Here is a 17,141-nt window from a genome sequence, read left to right on the forward strand (position 1 = left end):
CCTCCACCACAACACACCACCTCCAAGCACGGCAATAGTTGTGAGTCATACGGAGGCGATATGAGGTATTGTTGCACTTGGAAGTTATTAAATGAAGCCTTACCTACTTCTGTACATACTACTTATCCACATCAAACCAAATAAAACATGCATTTGATATGATTTTGTCGCAAGGATATAAGAGATCAAAATACTAAAATAAATCAAGTTGAAGGACAATTGTGCTATTTTCCAACCTGGGTCTCATTCTCAAGCATTTATGTTTAATTTATTGTAAAGCAGTTCAAATTGGATTGTATGACGTACTTATCCATACTCAGCGTATGTAATACAATCCAACTTTAGAAGCACAGAAGCTAAGCTAACTGGTGTGGATGGCGCAGCAGCAAAATGTATTTTAATTTCTCTTGTGGTAAACACATCTGTGGTCCCTCCTCTTCGTCCAACCTTGAGCTGTCGTTACAGAAGATGAGATGTTCTGTGTTCTGTGTTCACAGCCACTTGAGAAATGCTGGACTTCCCTGAAACCCGGCTACCATCTGTATACAACATAGTGTATACTGTATGGTGTGTTCAGGGAGTTCCTCCAAGAATTGTATTCTTTGGGGAGGTGCACAAGGGGAAAGGCCCTTGAAGATGCAATTCCAAGAACGTTCTAAGATATACAGAAGTCATCATTCGTTGTGCATTCAGCCCACAAAGCCACACACTGATGCACAGACACACAGGTTTGACCACGGGAGCAGGAACTAGCCCGCATTTTAATTGCAGAGACGAGGACATTGTCGTCCGTTACAATCAATGATCACATTCTATTCTATGTAACGATAAAAAGTCACAAATAAACATCTGCTTCTGACATTATATCACACAAATATAAGCTGGGGGATGGCATTAAAAATGTTCTGTTAAAGGTTACCAACATGTCTGTACAGTACAAAGGCCTTTGGTTGTTTGGCTTTTTGGGAGAAACCGGTTACAATGTTGTTTTTCTGTACATTGATGTCATCACATGATTTTATTCTAAGTTCCAAGGCACATAGATAAAAGTAACTGCACAGAGAAGTACATACAGTACAAGCATGTAACTTACAACCAGCTCGGCTAAAATTCAACCCTAAAATTGTATTTCTTTGACTAAAAGAATAAGTACATCTATGTTCCTTCTTTTCTTAAAGTGTATCTAGCAAAGAAAGGTGGCCACCCAGTAGGGCTGGGTATCGTTTCATAAAATGACCCTTAAAGTGATACCAATACCAATAGATTTGATACACAAATACATTTTGTAAGTGTTCAAATGATTAAAATATTTGTTGAATAACCACACCACCTCACATTAAATAGAAGAACACTTGTGGTGATCGGCTGGATCTGTGTACTAAAAGAGTTGAATGCAGATATGGAGAAGTTTCGATACTCAATAATGTGAAACACTGGTTTTGGTTAGTGATGGGACACAGAAGGTGGGATGCGCAACCCTCCCCATGCAACAACAAGCAGAGGATGCCACAAATACATAGTAAATATTGAACGGTGCGTCCTCAGGAGTGCACGTTCTAGCCCTTTGCAAATTAACTTATGTTTCCGGAAAAAAAAGCGAAACGGAGCGTAAAGAGGCGGAGGATTCCCATTCCTCCGCTTCTTCCTCTCTTTTGTACACTGGCATGAACCAGACAGAACTCCATCAAAATGCCCTTTTCACATTTGGCTCTGAATTGTTCCTGGCGAACAAAGAGCCATGTCAACCCAAATGACTTTTTCAGAATGTGACCTGTTTTCAGAGAGATAACTAGGTCTTGATTTCACAAAATTACAAAGGAAGCAGCGACTACGGGCATGTCTCACTGCCTCAGCTGTCCTTTTAGCACTACATTTACACTGGTTTTGGCATAAACCGTCTTATAAACATCTACTAAACATCATAATGGTCCATTAAGTACATTAAGTCTCTTACGTATGTCAGCCAGCGGTATGACAGACATAGTGTTTCCTTCAGTATGGCTCAGTTGAGTTTGGGTGGGTGTAAAATGTGTCAGTTCATATTAGTATTATTAAGAGAGAGCGATGGGAACAGATAGGACAGAGAAAAACTAATTAACTGTGTATGAGAGAATAGTTCTTGCACTTGAGGCTTTGAAAGCGCTAAATACCTTAACTGTAATCGGTGACATTGAGAAATCACTTTCTCACTGTGACACACACATCTGGCAGAATATTCGCCAAAAAATAGTTTCAGAATCATTCACTGCATGTGATGCAATCCAAACATCAGAGTCCATTGGGTCAGTAAAACTACTTGAAGCAGAATTAGTCACCCTCACCAAGAGTGCGAGGAGCCGACGTGTGTGTGACACATTGTGAGCAACATGGCTGGAGAGGGTTTATTGTCTTTAAATAGATTATATAAAACTGTACCTACACTCATACCCTAAAAGTGTCTGACAGTGTGTGTTCCTACTTGGACCGGTGATTGAAGATGGGACTGACCTTGCAATAAATAATACTACTGACAGTGACGGCACAGAGACGACGCCTTGACAAATTGTTTTCCGCAGTAACCTCCCGGGACAAGCCCCGTCCGGCCCCTCATCTCTTATGATGGTAGTGATTGATGGCCTCTAACTTAACTGATATTCTGGGCTGAAGTGAATCTTACACCGCAGCATATGGCGGACGACCTTATTACCACGGAGGCTTTGCAGTTGTTTGACAAATCTCCTGGCAACCAGACGTGGCTCCATCATGTAGGTCCGTTGGAAAAGTCACCGTGCACAAACAGCGTGATAGCTGAAACGGAAATAGATGTCTGCTGTGGATGTGGGCTCATTCAGTCAGCATGAAGGGAGTGATAAGGTTTCCGATAAGGTGATCAGGTAGTTGTTGTAACAAGGTCTTTTGTTGGAGCTCCTTTTGGCTCTTTCTCTACTAGGATGATGTAGCTTAGTGTCCGCCGAGTTAATCAAGCTAACTGCGGTTATTTTAGCTAGCTTATTAACCAGCTAGCTTATTAACAGCTATCTTATTAACCAGCTAGCTTATTAACCAGCTAGCTTATTAACAGCTATCTTATTAACCAGCTAGCTTATTAACCAGCTAGCTAACAAATTAAAACTGAGAATTATGTTGAAGTGTGAAAGTTTAGGTTACAAGTTGATCTTTATTGGAGCGCACCATGTAAATACCAATTTTCAGCAACGACTAATGCTTGCAGCCCTGTGCCTGTAGGCCTACTAGAGCTCAATGCTAACATTAGCATGCTAACATGCTCAAGTGACAATGCTAACATGCAGATATATTGTTCACTGTGTGCACAATCTTTGCTCGGCGTGTTAGCATGCTAACATTTCCTAATTAGCACTAAACATGAAGCACAGCTGATGAGAATGTAATTTGTTTTGCACGTATTTGGTCTTAAATTAAATTGCTGAACAAATAAAAGATTTGACCTGATGATGCTGCTGCATGTTAAGTTGTAGTAAAGAGAAGGGATCACTAAGGTTGTTACAGATCATCCTCTGGGGAACATGACAGTCCATCTAATAGTTCAAAATGAGCTGACAGATCAGCATTGCCACGCTGCTAGCATGGCTAAAAACAACATGGAGACCTCCATGATGTTGCAATGATTGATTGATTATTCCGTTAATCGATCTGGCATCTTGACAGTCTTGGGTCTCTCAAGAAGCCACTGATTAAGAGCACAGGGATGTCCTGTAGTTTTATGCACATTTAACTATATCTGCTGTCGGCTGCTTCGATTTTGACTATTAAATAGTGTTTGATCTATTAATACTTATGAGTTGAATTATAACTTAAGAGGCATTGTTGCCTAAGAGCTCCAAAAAAAAGTCTAAATGGCTGTTTGAATGCTTGTAACCACATTTTCAGAACTTATTGTAGCCTACAGGTGAGGTCGGTCTCTCTTTATAACTCCCCTCACACACACACACACACCTGTCAGCTTTGTTCATTCAGCCTACTACAATCTCTCAAGCTTTGTTTTCTATCTCCGTATCGCCCTGCCTCTCTCTCCCTCTTTCACTACATTGCATATTTGTATGCCTTCTGTGAGATGTAGGCATTGTTGCAAGCATGTGCTGGCTGAACCAAGTGTGAAGCTGAGGGCAGCGACTACATTTCAACATAAGCTCTTACGTCGTCAAAACACAGCACTTTACAAGTAGAAATGGTTTCTTTACAATGGCACCACTGGCACAGGGAGCAAGTGGTGTTAAGACCAGGATACTGTGAAGTATAAAGTACACATGATGAGTTTCACAAACATAGTTTCAGAGCTGTCCTTGATGCATTACAAGCAACAGAGATTTACAGCAGGAAATAACTTTAAAATTCATTATAGACCGTAAGGACCTTACCCCCAGAGGTTGACAGAAAACCTTTCTGTATATACAAAGTCGAGCTGTTTTTAAAGGGAGCAAGCTCTGAGCTGCCGCCAAGATGTTTTCCCATCCTTCCACTTAATCAATAATCCAGGATGTTAAATTCGAGAGTCTACGCATCACTGCAGCTCCTCCCGCGGAGATGCCAGCAAGAGAGCGGAAAGAGGATCTTTCACTTGTCGTAAATATATTGACATTTTGGGAGGGCGGTGCCATTTTGTTTCCCTGTTGATCATGCAAGACCAGGCTAATCAGCTGCTATGAATAAAACATGAGTATGAAGATTTTCACCTTTTGGCCTGTGGTTACTGATTTTTATCGTTAAAAGTCTCTATAGGATTACACTGCTGGATGTTTTCCACTGACATGTTTGGCTGACTTCTACAGAAGTATTTCCTCATTCAGAGAAATCGATGGCGACCCTGCATAGCGCTGAAAACACTCCATCAAGGAGAGCAATGGTGCTCAATCCCCTCAGATCTCTCTGTACTACGGGTGAACCAGCCCCAGTGTTTCTCCAGCAGCTGTCCAATCTCCGAACCTGCATCTGCTTGATTTTGGTTCAGTCTGCACGACTTCTGTCAAACTCAATAGAAACGTCAAGCTGGCGAGCATGAACAGCAGTCTTGTTTATTTGATTTCAACATCCCTTTTCTCTGCTGTGCTGAAAATCACTTTACATTTTCACTCCGCCTCAGGGCGAACCAGCTCAAGTTGCCTCATTAACCCACACATCAAGAGTTTGGAGCCGGAGTCAGTGTACTTTCCCTGACCTCTGAAAACCCTTAAGAAATTGTTTGTTTTTCATTTAGACTTTATTCATGTGTCAATGTCCATGAGCAGCAGCTGTTGCATCATCCTCTATCCCCCACGTCTTTGAAAAGGGGTCGCTCACAGTGTGGTGGCAGCTCATCAGTGTGGAAGCTCCCTGGATGTGGCTGCCGCTCCTCAGATGCTGGTCTGCAGCTCGCCATTGAGCAGGGCAGCATTGTGAGTCTCCAAGTTGGCGTTGCTGATTACAGCATCGTTAACCATCCTGCTCCTGTCTGCCCTGCTGTCACTGCGCTCGATGTCGTCCAGGCCCGCCACCTTTTTCAGGCACAGGACGTTCTGAAAGCTCTTCTTGAAGTTGTCCGACAGGAAGGCGTACAGGATGGGGTTGGCGCAGCTGTTGGCGTAGCCGAGCACCACTACAAAGTCGAAGGTGCTCTTCATGGCGGAGGTGGAGTCGATGGAGCTGGTGACGGAGGTGACATTGAATACGTAGAAAGGCAGCCAGCAGAGGACGAACACTGCCACCACGATGGACACCATGCGCGTCACCTTGCGCTCAGAACGCTTACGCTTGGTGGAACCAACTCGCATGCCAGAAGACTTCACCTGGATAAGGATTGAACTGTCAGTGGCTTCAAATCACCTAAATATAAAATAAATGTTCACACTATGAGACATAGATAGATCTGTAAGTAAAAGTTTGACAATTTGGGATATATGCTTATTTTCTTTTTGGCCAAAAGTTAAATGAGAAGATCTAGGTCTCCAAAATCTGTTCCCAAATATGCAAAAACATCAAGTTGTGGTTTTACGTAAGGACTATTTCTTGGCCGGGCGTAGTGACTCGAACAAATAAGACAAGAGCTTTAGAGATGCTGAACTTTATACTTATCTGAGCTAACTGGCCGCTGGCTTTAGATTCAAATGTACAAGACGAGTACATGAGAGGTATCTCCAGCTAACCCGTGGCAAGGAAGTGTCGTACCCAAAATGTCAAACTATTAGTTTAAGAGCCGAGGAAACATTATAAAATGTGTCTTAAATGTTGGAATTGTAACCAAGCATTTAGTTCATAGCCCTGTTCACCAGAGGGAACCCAAACATCTCAGTCACTCATAATGCAAACTCAACAGATGGTCGACAACAGAGATGCAAAAACAACAGAAAATGATCTTTCATTATTATGTAGAGGCTGGTTCTCACCTTGACTATAATGAGCAGGTAGCACAAACATATGACTGCCAGCGGCAGGAAGAATCCTATGAAGAAGGTGTAGATTATGAAGACTGTGTAATAGACATCCTGGGGCTCCGGCCACACGATCCCACAGACTGGCACCTTGTCCAGGCCACTAAAGATCATAGTAGGCAGGATGACTAACAGGGACACGCCCCACACTGTCATGTTAATCAGCTTAGCCACACGGGGCTTCCTCCATCTTGTGGACTTAATAGGGTGGACCACGGCCAAGTATCGATCGATGCTCATCACCATCAGACAGAAGATGCTGGTGAACTGATTGAGAGAGTCTGGAAGGAGAGAGAGCAGAGGAGGCAAATGAGGATATGTCTCAAGTAACAGTATCAGTAATGACTTTGTTCTTCTTATTTAAACAGGAGGTGTGTAAAGTGTGATAAAGGCTATTAGTATGACAGCAAGGATGAACTACAATGCTTGAATTTCAACTAAAAACATTGAGGGAAATGGGCTTTTAAAAGATGAACAGCCAGGAGACAGCTTATCTTAACAAAGTGAATAAGAGTATGTACCTTTTAAATTCTAAGTGTCTAAGGTTTTGAACACTCTTTAATTTGCAATGGAAGTCTTAACATTTAAAAAGGTACTGCAGCGTTGCCAGGCGTGTGATTTATTTTGCCCAAAAGTGGCAAACTTGTACGATAACTTTACCATTTTCTGACGCTTACAATTAGTCGTTGCTTTTAGTCTGCGCTGTCTCATTTTAATTCATTTCCAGGTGAATTTGTTCACGCATCTCTTCAACGCGACTTCTTACCAGCCAATCATGTTTGGTGTAGGATATGATGTTGATGACTTGTGAGGATGGTTGAATTTGAGAGTTTGCACAAGAGAATGTTTAGCTTTGAATGTTTATTTAATTAGCTTATGGTCTTTTCTGTTTTCATGCAGCATAAGAACCGGCTTCTAGTCGTGCTCGACTTGTAATAAAATGTTCTATCAGTTCTCGTGGTTACGACTCACGTGCATTAACTCCCCTTAAAATACGATAGTTTTAAGCCTCTGGCAGGATACTTTAACTCTCTGTAGGCTCTGCACCTACCAACAGTCATGATTCCCCTGCACAGCACTTCTCCAAAGGGCCAGTGCACCAGCGCCAGCTGCAGGGCGATGAACGGCAGGCTCATCATGCACAGAACATCGGCCACCGCCAGGTTCAGGATGTAGATGTTGGTCACTGTCTTCATTTTGGCGTAGCGCAGGATGACGTATATTACGAGGGCGTTGCCGCACAGCCCCACAGAGCATACTATGAAGTAGATGAAGGTGATGACCACGGAGCTGGTCTTGTCCTGGTGATGCTCCCTGGTCTTGGTGACGTTCAGCTCCAGGTTGGACTCGTTCCCCTGGATGTAGCTGTCGTACAGGAGGGGCTCGGGGAAGGAGATGTTGGGGGAAGTTGGGAGAAACGGCCACTGATCCAATGCCATGGTGGCTAAGAGAGGATTAGGGTATCAAAGGGTTCCAAGTGTCTAAAGATGGCGAACGGTTAGGGCTAATGGTGGAATTATAAAGGAGTTTGGAGAAGGTAGATATTATTGTGTTTAAAGTTAGGCTTATTTTACCATGCAATGAGGGTAAAGGGACTTCAAGTTCTAAGATAAGCCTGGGAATTTGACACTCTGGGGTCTAGGGATTTGGAGCTCTGAGAAATTTCGTTAACAAGGAACCACAAGTATCACATCCCAGTTGTAGAGAAACAGAAATAGCGCCGGATAGATCTATGGAGAGAGAGACAACAGAATAAAAGAACAGTACGTTTGGCTGAGAAACAGAATATGCCTTTGACAGAAAATAATAGTCTTTCAAGATCCATGGCAACAGTTGCAAGGTTACTTTACATAACTGCTTTCACGTTTGATGCAATCACAGTTCCATCAAACATTCTCTCTAGAGAATATTCCAGATATGTCCTCTAAACGTTTACTTCTTATTATCGTCAATACTACTTATTCCCCTTCATGGGAAGCGTTTGGCAGACAGACATGGGGGAGATGCAAAGATGAGCCAAGTCCAAATTTGACATGTGCAGCTTTCTAAAAATACATTTGGGCCATTTCCTCACTCAGCAGGGAAAGAATAAAAACTAAATGTTTTCATGTCGTATCATTTGCACGATATTCAACTGAAGAATGTAGTTTAAAATCTCACAACACTGTTCCGACCTTGGTGACTAAAACTCATCACGACGTCGACTTCAAATCCTTATCCTGGATCTGATCTGGTCTTAAACTATTGTATCTCTTTCTAACTCAGAACCTAAATCCCCCCCAATCCTACACTGAGCCAAGTCGTCCACGTCGTGTGTGTGTGTGTGTGTGTGTGTGTGTGTGTGTGTGTGTGTGTGTGTGTGTGTGTGTGTGTGTGTGTGTGTGTGTGTGTGTGTGCGACAGCACGACGAGGGCAGAAGACAAATGTTTGTTCAATTGATCTCGGGGACAAACGGCTCTGGCAGCGCGACAGGATCGCTCACTGTTTCCTGCAGTGACAGCATCAGGGATATTTGTCCAGTTCTTGCTCTGATCATTTACCTGAATTACACGTGTGGCTCACTTTGACTGTCTCCTTTGTGCTAATGAGTGCTATCGTCTGGGATTTGTTTGGTACGATAACTTCTTTGTCACAGGTGATTAGGAACAGTGTACAGTATTGTGTTTTATCAGTCAAAAAAACACAAAGGTATTGAATGAAAAGACTTCAATCCACTGATTAGGTTTGTCAACCAAACTCCAAGTCCTTCCATTTGGACACGGCTGCACACATAAACCATTAAACCAGTTTTCTGCAGGAGTATGAGTTGATGAGCTGCTAACCAACATAACCTCTATTCATATATTAATCAAACATTCAGTGCAGAATTCTAGAAGCCAAAACTATCTTCAAGCCTTCCCACGCATCAGATCATTGCATTCTCAAAAATGAATTTTATTTTAAAGTTTGAATCCTTAAGATTTCACTGCTGGTTGATTTTGGCCACTAACAGTGAAAACTGCTACATAGACTGAGTGTAATTACATCCTGAACATGAATATTAAAACAGATATCAGTGGAGCTGCATTAATGAACGTATGTGAGAGCGAGGGACTCAGAAGGCAATCTGCACTAATAATCTCCCACTGATGAAAGGGTTGTTAGTGTTATGTGCTAGCAGGAGGCAGCTTCATGACTGTGTGTGTCGGTAACATCTCGGAGTTTAATTATCAAACAGGGTAATTGTGTTATTCAGAGTAAAGGGGGAGTGGTGGTCTAACTACTAACCGGCTCACAGGGACTCACAGAAAAAGATCAATTGCAGGATGAGGAGCTGCAGCACTGAAGCTTCTCACTGACCTGCAGGCTGCGTGATGAATGTCCAGCTCACCAGGAGACTTTCTGTCATTCACAGTAAAGTGGAAACTCTTCAAACAGTGAGCAGGTCTTGGCTGCTCAAACCTTTGCCCTCTTAATTGAAAGACCGGACACATTTCAAACCAACTGTTAACTCGCACAATTCCACATTTCTCTCCACTGGCTGCACCTGTTACAATCATTGTTGATGGAGCGTGCTTCCACCCACCTCTTACACCAACAGGCAGAACTACATATGACTGTGGCATAAAGCACATGTTGTGGTAATGTTAACGGACACAATAGACACGACGATGGAAGTATTGCCTTAAAGTGCGCAAAAGCAAGCCGAAGTACACACAGACATACTCACTTTAAAATGACATTATAAAACTTCCTCGTTATATCAAGTCCGTCGTGGTTAACGTGTACTTCAGAGAATATGGAGTCCAGGCGCTTCGAAGCGGCGCTGCACTGCAGGAAAGCTGCATCCCGCCAGCCTCTCCATCCACCTGCTCCCCGAGTATTACGCACGGCGCTGGCGTTCAACCGCCCACTCACCACCTTCGCCAGTGCTGATGGTTATAGCCTACTACGTCTCTCAGGTAATTTTACCTTTAAGAAATATTCCGCGATTGTAAACCGAAAGTTTGGGAAGACTGCGTCTGAAAAAAATACACCCGTAGTGCGCTCACAGTGCGCTGCCTCCAACGAGAAAGTGTTGGCACCGAATCATCCGCAACGAGTCAGTCAGAGCGGCAGGACGCACGACTGCACCGGAGAGAGAGAGAGAGAGAGAGAGAGAGAGAGAGAGAGAGAGAGACAGAGAGAGAGAGACAGAGAGCAACCGTCTGAGTGCCTTGTGTAACTAACAGCAGACTGTACGTACCTGAACTCTCACAGCAAATGTTTTTTTCATGGCAATTTTAGATGCATCCATCAAAAAAACAAAATGACTGCATCCTTGCAGAGTAAACGCAGAGACATTAAAACCACAGTGCTGCTGCACAGAATGATGGCAGAGTTGTCTCTTCAGTCAGCTCCCACTGGCACTATTAGCATTGTTATCCAGGCCCTTCACATGATCACAGTCAGCCCTGCACATGCTCATCAGCCGACTGAGATGATGCTGCAACAGCCTCTTATTGCGCCTTTATAAAGGAAGAGACATGAAGACGGCGGATATCTTCCACGACCCCTCCGTGAGAAAATGTCCTGCCACTGTTCTCAACATAGCAACACAGACGTGCTGCTATTATTACAACAAGCTGTTGTCCTTAAAGATTAATTAGTTCTATGTATGCCCAAAACGATAGGAAGGGACTGAAGCTGCTCAGAGACGCAGGATAACAGAAGGGTTTGAGTTTCTTCATCCCCATCCATGTGAAGCAGTGTCCAGTCAGCAGGGTTCAGGTGTGTTTGCTCTGCTGAGGTTTGAGGTTTGAGGTCAACAAGTTTTTTGGGTGAGTTCAACTGTGTGTCAGAAGCATTTCCAGAGAATCCAGTGAACTGAAATGAATATGGCCGACAAAATGAAAACCAAGCAGTAACATGTCCCTGCTCAATAACCGGCAGGTAGGAGAAGGAACATTTGAAGTACGTGGGCACAATCTTTGATTAGATTAATGAGAACTTTAGCGGTTTGAAGATTGAAGACACTGATACTGGGACTGGTTTTTAACATTCTGGTTATAAAATTGTATTTCTTCAGACAATCTAATCAGGAGAAAGTGAATGTTGATATCTGCTCTCTGTCTGCTGCAGAGGGGGAAGCCCACAGGGGAGAATTCTTAATATTTGCTTATTGCTGATACATAATTCCACACTTGCGTTGTTATATGTTGATGTTGTGTTCGGCCGATGGATGCATAAAGACTGGACACAGCTAGCCACCTCTGAAGGAGAGTTCAGACAGAAGCAGATCTTTGTCTTGTGTCTTTCTCACAAATTTAAGAGCTTTGGCCATTTACCCCAAAACATCTGCTGTGCTTACTGTGCAGACGTTAGCTGTAAGCTAGATAGCAGCAGACGCACCGGTCCTGTCTGTGGTGACGTCTGTCTCTTCTCTCCAGTCTGTGCCCCTTTTCCTCGTGTCTGTGCCCCTTTTCCTCGTGTCTGTGCCCCTTTTCCTCGTGTCTCTGCACGATTCTGAAGCTGACTCATGACGGCTCCGGAGGAACTCGAATCTTTCGCTCAAGCTGAAACATTTTCAACTCACATGTCAGTTTGCGTCTAATTGAGTGTTTCCATTGACTTCATATGCAACTCTGCCACTTTTAGACAAAGACAAGTGAACTAGTGTCAGGCAGGAAGACAGCGACACGATCATCTCCATCACTGATCTCTTTGTCTCACGATATAAAACTGCTGCGATGTCTAAAACGTCATTTCAATTCAATGTTTTTACATTTTGCCTTTAAATATCTGATGAACTTTCTCTTTCAACTTTCAACACAAACACACACGCAGCCTTGAACTCTACTTGGCCTTCAACTCTGACACATTTCTAAGTCAATATGAAACCAAGTTTAAAGAGTAAAGGTCCATTACAGATAAGGCTTGAGGATCACAACGTCAGAGCAGATTCTTACATTATTTCCTCCTTTGCAGAAAAAGCAGGACTCTTCTCGTGTCTCCACCATCATGGACGCTTGAACATAACCGGTACAAACAGCACGGACTGGACTTCGCTTCTCATTTAAGCGCTTGTGTACTTGATTGTGTACTTTGGTTCTGTGAGGTCTGTCGAATGCGTTTGAACAGATCCAGGACGGAGTCTGACGGAGGACTGCAGCTGCTGATGGTGTGCAGCTGACATATTGCTTTTGTTGTGAAGACAAGGTGTTACTGGAAAGTGTGAAGCGTGTGAAGCGTGTCAAGCCATATATGTTTCTTTTCCCCCTCTGCAGCCCAGCACCGGCCTCTTGCCTGTTATCCTGTCATGAGCTATTCTTCTGCCGTCCTCTCAGCCGGCTTCACATGCATGTCATGGCCCCCGGCGTGCTGAGCACACACACATCTCCATAGTGTGACTGATTCGATCCTGCTGCTGCAGGACCTTGATGCTCTGCTTGTGCTGAACCTCTTGCAGAGAGAAAGCACTCATGGTGACATGTTTAATCTGCTGCTTCTCACTTCACTACTGGCGACAGCGCAGTACTGCAGCACAAACACACGAGCTGTGAAGCGCCCAGAGCAAAGTGCTGCACATCAACGATCACATTGCTCGGACAAACAACTCGTCCTCAATGTCACAGAGCTTTAAATATTTCTGAACATGTTTGAGTTCCAGTCCGTTCACTGTGACATCCAAAGAACAACAACTTTATGGAGGTTTTGCTTCACATAAAGGTTTAATGATTATATTTGTTTGCACACCAGGTCAAGGGGCCAATGGGCCCCGGGGCACGGTCACGCAGAAGTCACAACGGTGTCATTTGTCATTTTTGTGCATCTGCGTCACTTTATGGTCATTTCACGTCTCTGTAGTTGTTCTGCATCTTCATTTTTACTTATATTGTTGTGTCACGTCTCTTTCATGTGTTTGTTTCTTGTGTTTTGGTTGGTTTTAAAAAGCACTTTGTAATCACTGGTTTTGAAGTGCTGTATAAATAAAGTTTATTATTCTATTAATATAATAAATTGGCATTTTGCATGATTCTTTCTGAAAGATGTTGCTCATACAGATCAAATAGTTTGTAATTGATTGTAGGCACTCAGCAGAGCCTGTAGATATTTGCACAGCTCATGCTTTTATGATGTGTGTTTCGTCTCTTCTCCTTCTGTATGCTGGTCTTATCCCCTTTGTGATGTAAAAACTGGACTTTTCTTTCCCTAGCCTGGTGCGTCTGGAGAAGTGTAGTCTGAAGGGTTAGGTTTTTCAGCCAGTGGAGAGTTCATTCACCCAGAACAGAGTCGAGCCTTGATCGAGATCAGGGACCACAGGGAGCTCCAGTGACGGGGCGGTCAATCACCTGCGGGCAGCGGAGTGCGACGGCCGCGCAACTGTGTGTGGTTAGACTGCAGGAGCAGCTCTCTTCACTGTTTGAGAATAATAATAATAATAATAATAATAATAATAATAATAATAATAATAATAATAATAATATAAAAAGTGTTGGCAAATGGACATAACTGAATATACAACGGAGTGTTATCTGCATAGAAATCATAATCTTGTATCTGCTGTAACAGTGGCCACGTGTGACGTGTTGATCTCCTCCCACAGGTAGCGCCGCTAATTTAGTATTTCGCATTAAAGGGTAGGAACAAACGACCTTGTTGAATTATTCGTAATTCGCCCTGTTTTGTGCACATATCAGTAGCATCAGGCCAGCTGCTTGAATTACACTTTAAATATTCTTGTCTCCGCGCTGCATAACCATGTTGTGAGCTTACGTGAGAAATCTCCTCTCACCCAGACAACATGAGGCTGTGCACAAACATGTCTCATGTGAATCACCCTGAGATGTGTGTTACTGCTGTGATCGGACTGCGAGCTGAATGTGTCAGCAGACGCATTCATTGATGACCTGCACGGTCACATTGATGTGAAGTATCACTTAGCTGAAGAAGAAGCATGTGCCGATGCTCTAATGGAGTTCTTTTATGATGTAGAATCCATAGTAGGTTGTCAAGAAGCACAACCGTACCCTGCATCATTGAGCGTGAGTAGACGATCAATGGAAGGATTACTGCAGCTGTTAAGCTTCATTTTAATAACCGTGACGATCACGTATTCATCCTTTGCTTTTATTTTGTTCTTTACTTCAAGGCTTCATTGATCAATGTGGCATTGTAGACTCAGGGCACAGTGGACAAACAATTCCCTCCTCCGCTGTAGGAAACACTCATTAATATGAACTGTGTGTGTGTGTGTGTGTGTGTGTGTGTACACGTGTCATGCGTTTATATGTAGACAGATTTTGTCACCTCGATAGTATTACAAACGTGCAAGATGGGGTCACGAAACTTTACAGGTGGGAAGTTGAGATTAAAATGAGGATGGAGTTTGAAGATGGGGTGATGGAAGTAAGGGGGGGGGGGCTTTGATTCTGCGTCGGCTGTTGTAACTTGTGTTTTCTTGTTGTGTTCTTATGTTGCAGATGTGAAAAATAAATTGAGGTCTATTGATATAACGTTCGCATTAGCTACCGCCCCCACGATAACGTGAGTCCAGACGAGTGACCGACTGTTGGTCAAAGGAACAAACGCTGTGTTCTTCCTCCCAGAACAACCAGCTTATGGTCAAACACTGATGAACACACCAACATGTAAATGTTCGGAGGACTGCCACTTATTTTTCTTGCACTGATTGTAATTATATACAATTTTCTCTTAAGATGGTTTCACTCTGAGGTGCTGATTCAACTCAAATTATTTATGTTTGATGAAATAATGAGAGAAGATTAAGAAGTACAAATATCTCTCTCTGTCTCTGTCTGTCTGCCTGTCTGCCTGTCTGTCTGTCTGTCTGTCTGTCTGTCTGTCTGTCTGCCTGTCTGTCTGTCTGTCTGTCTGCCTGTCTGTCTGCCTGTCTGTCTGTCTGTCTGCCTGTCTGAATAAATAAAACAGACTTGACTTCACTATATCTTTTTCTTTTCTTTTTTCATATCAGTTTATTGAACGCAGTCTAAACCAAAGAAAAACAACATTATGTCCTGAATTCCATACAGAGCTTCTCATTCAGCTCCATTATACCACAGGTCCTTGGCTCTGACTGAATGCGTCAAAGCTCTGCTGAGTCTCAAACCTTCAGTCTTCAATGACTGCTATCATTTTATTATTCTTAGCTTTATTAGAAATTGTGAATGTATTTCTGTAGTTCTGCTGCTGGACAGTCAAGAGAGTCAAACTCAGTGTGGACTTTAAAAACTGTAGTTTCACCAAAAAACAAACCTTTTTCCACAGCGTTCAACCGTTCTTGGAGTCTTCGTCAGCTGATGGATTTAGTTTTGAAGTTTAAGACTTTGACTTGGCTTGACATGACAGTAAAATGACAGTAACAGAGACACACAGATGGAAAGATATAGAAAAAGTGGGTCTAAGTCCAACAGACGATACAAAACAGGCAGAAGATTTGTTTTTGCCAAATAACCACAAAAGATGGCTTGATAGACAGACTCATTATAAAAAACTAACTTTTCAGAGTAAAATCTGACAAAATTTCTCCTTTTTTGAATAAATTCACTCTATGAAGTACAGTAATTATATAAATATATACACATTTAGGATTGATTTTCACCTCCTCAGAGCATTCTGTCAGAAAACGCTAGTATTGATTAGTTTAAACACAGAGCAATCATTTATTCATATTCCCACTTGTCAGAGCTCAGAGGTGAGTTCTGAAATCCCAGTTAAAAGCACATTTTAACCACATATTGGAAAGAAACGTTGGGAAGAAAGTACAATACATTGGCAACCATACAGTGAAGAAACAACGTGTGGTGGAGTCCACTGACTTCACTGAAATCATTGACAGGTATTGATCCAGTGGACCTGGCTGACCCGGCGAGAACAGAGAGGTCAGGATGTGTTCACTGTGTAAAGTGTTACTCCTGACCGTCACACATACAAAGAAATAAGCACTTTGACAGAGTAAATGTCCCTGTCTTCACAAAGATCCCTCCAGACAACAACTTAAGCTTCACTCCAAATAAGCAGTCTGTCTCAGATTGAGTGTTATTCTTCTGTGGTGAATCTAAAAGTCTTTGTCACACACTGCTGTGATTACGTAGCTTTAACTCTGAGTTGGACCGAGGGGACAGAGAGGGACAGGTGGGTGTTTTTGGTTGACGTCAAATCAAACCCAAACATGTCAGTTTCACAGTTGAATCGATAGCTGAGATCTTTCCCATGCCCTCTAAAAGCACCGGTCAAATATTTAGATGCTGTGAAATGATGGCCTGAACCAAAGTGCAATACACGTGTAGATACAGTGGCACAATCGAAGCTGAGATTATTGACGTCATGGCTCTCTCTCTCTATGTCTTTGTATGTTTCTCTCTTTAATTGTCTAAATGTTGTGTTGTTGACACCTTCACGTCTGGAAAGAGGCGATCAGAGAAGATCTAGTAATCTCTAAAGATGGACAGATGATGTGCAATGTTATTGATTTTGTACATTGTGTTTGACTGGCCTTTGTGCACACGGTCAGAACACGATTAGCACATAATGCTCACATGTAGCTGTATCACCTTTCTGATTATCAGTTTAAAGGAAAGTTAGACGATCCTAATGAAAGTTATGACGGCTGTGAGCTCTCTTCTGTGAGCTCTCTTCTGCTCATCTTAGTGTCCCGGGCTGGAACTTTAACCCTGTAGCAGCCAAGATAACATTAAAGCATAAATCTAACCACTGTGGTGCTGTCCAAATATGTTCTTC

At 42.8% G+C, this 17,141-nt stretch overlaps 1 protein-coding gene across 2 annotated transcripts; it reads right to left on the reverse strand.

The window, feature by feature from the left end:
• Positions 1 to 735: 735 nt before the first annotated feature.
• Positions 736 to 9,859, reverse strand: LOC115024813 (somatostatin receptor type 2-like). Of its 2 annotated transcripts, XM_029456668.1 has the most exons (4): positions 9,762 to 9,859; positions 7,474 to 8,152; positions 6,378 to 6,703; positions 5,349 to 5,780 (listed from the first exon to the last, which is right to left on the reverse strand). In XM_029456668.1, the coding sequence occupies exons 2-4, from the start codon at positions 7,859 to 7,861 to the stop codon at positions 5,349 to 5,351; spliced, it is 1,146 nt and encodes a 381-aa protein (XP_029312528.1). In that variant the 5' UTR covers positions 7,862 to 8,152; positions 9,762 to 9,859. The 2 variants fall into 2 exon arrangements, with proteins under 2 accessions (XP_029312529.1, XP_029312528.1); XM_029456669.1 differs by lacking the exon at positions 9,762 to 9,859 and having other exon boundaries at positions 736 to 5,780; positions 7,474 to 7,861.
• Between the last annotated feature and the right edge of the window lie 7,282 nt (positions 9,860 to 17,141).

The sequence above is a fragment of the Cottoperca gobio genome, chromosome 19, assembly GCF_900634415.1.
Source record: "Cottoperca gobio chromosome 19, fCotGob3.1, whole genome shotgun sequence".
In the NCBI taxonomy this organism is placed as follows: domain Eukaryota; kingdom Metazoa; phylum Chordata; class Actinopteri; order Perciformes; family Bovichtidae; genus Cottoperca; species Cottoperca gobio.

What these genes read in the sequence shown, in the direction of transcription:
- LOC115024813 (XM_029456669.1), bottom strand. Translation starts at nt 7,861, where the DNA reads ATGGCATTGGATCAGTGGCCGTTTCTCCCAACTTCCCCCAACATCTCC. An exon ending in CAGGGGAATCATGACTGTTG is followed by an intron (nt 6,704 to 7,473) that starts GTAGGTGCAGAG and finishes CTCTCCTTCCAG; the next exon opens with ACTCTCTCAATCAGTTCACC. An exon ending in ACCTGCTCATTATAGTCAAG is followed by an intron (nt 5,781 to 6,377) that starts GTGAGAACCAGC and finishes ATCCTTATCCAG; the next exon opens with GTGAAGTCTTCTGGCATGCG.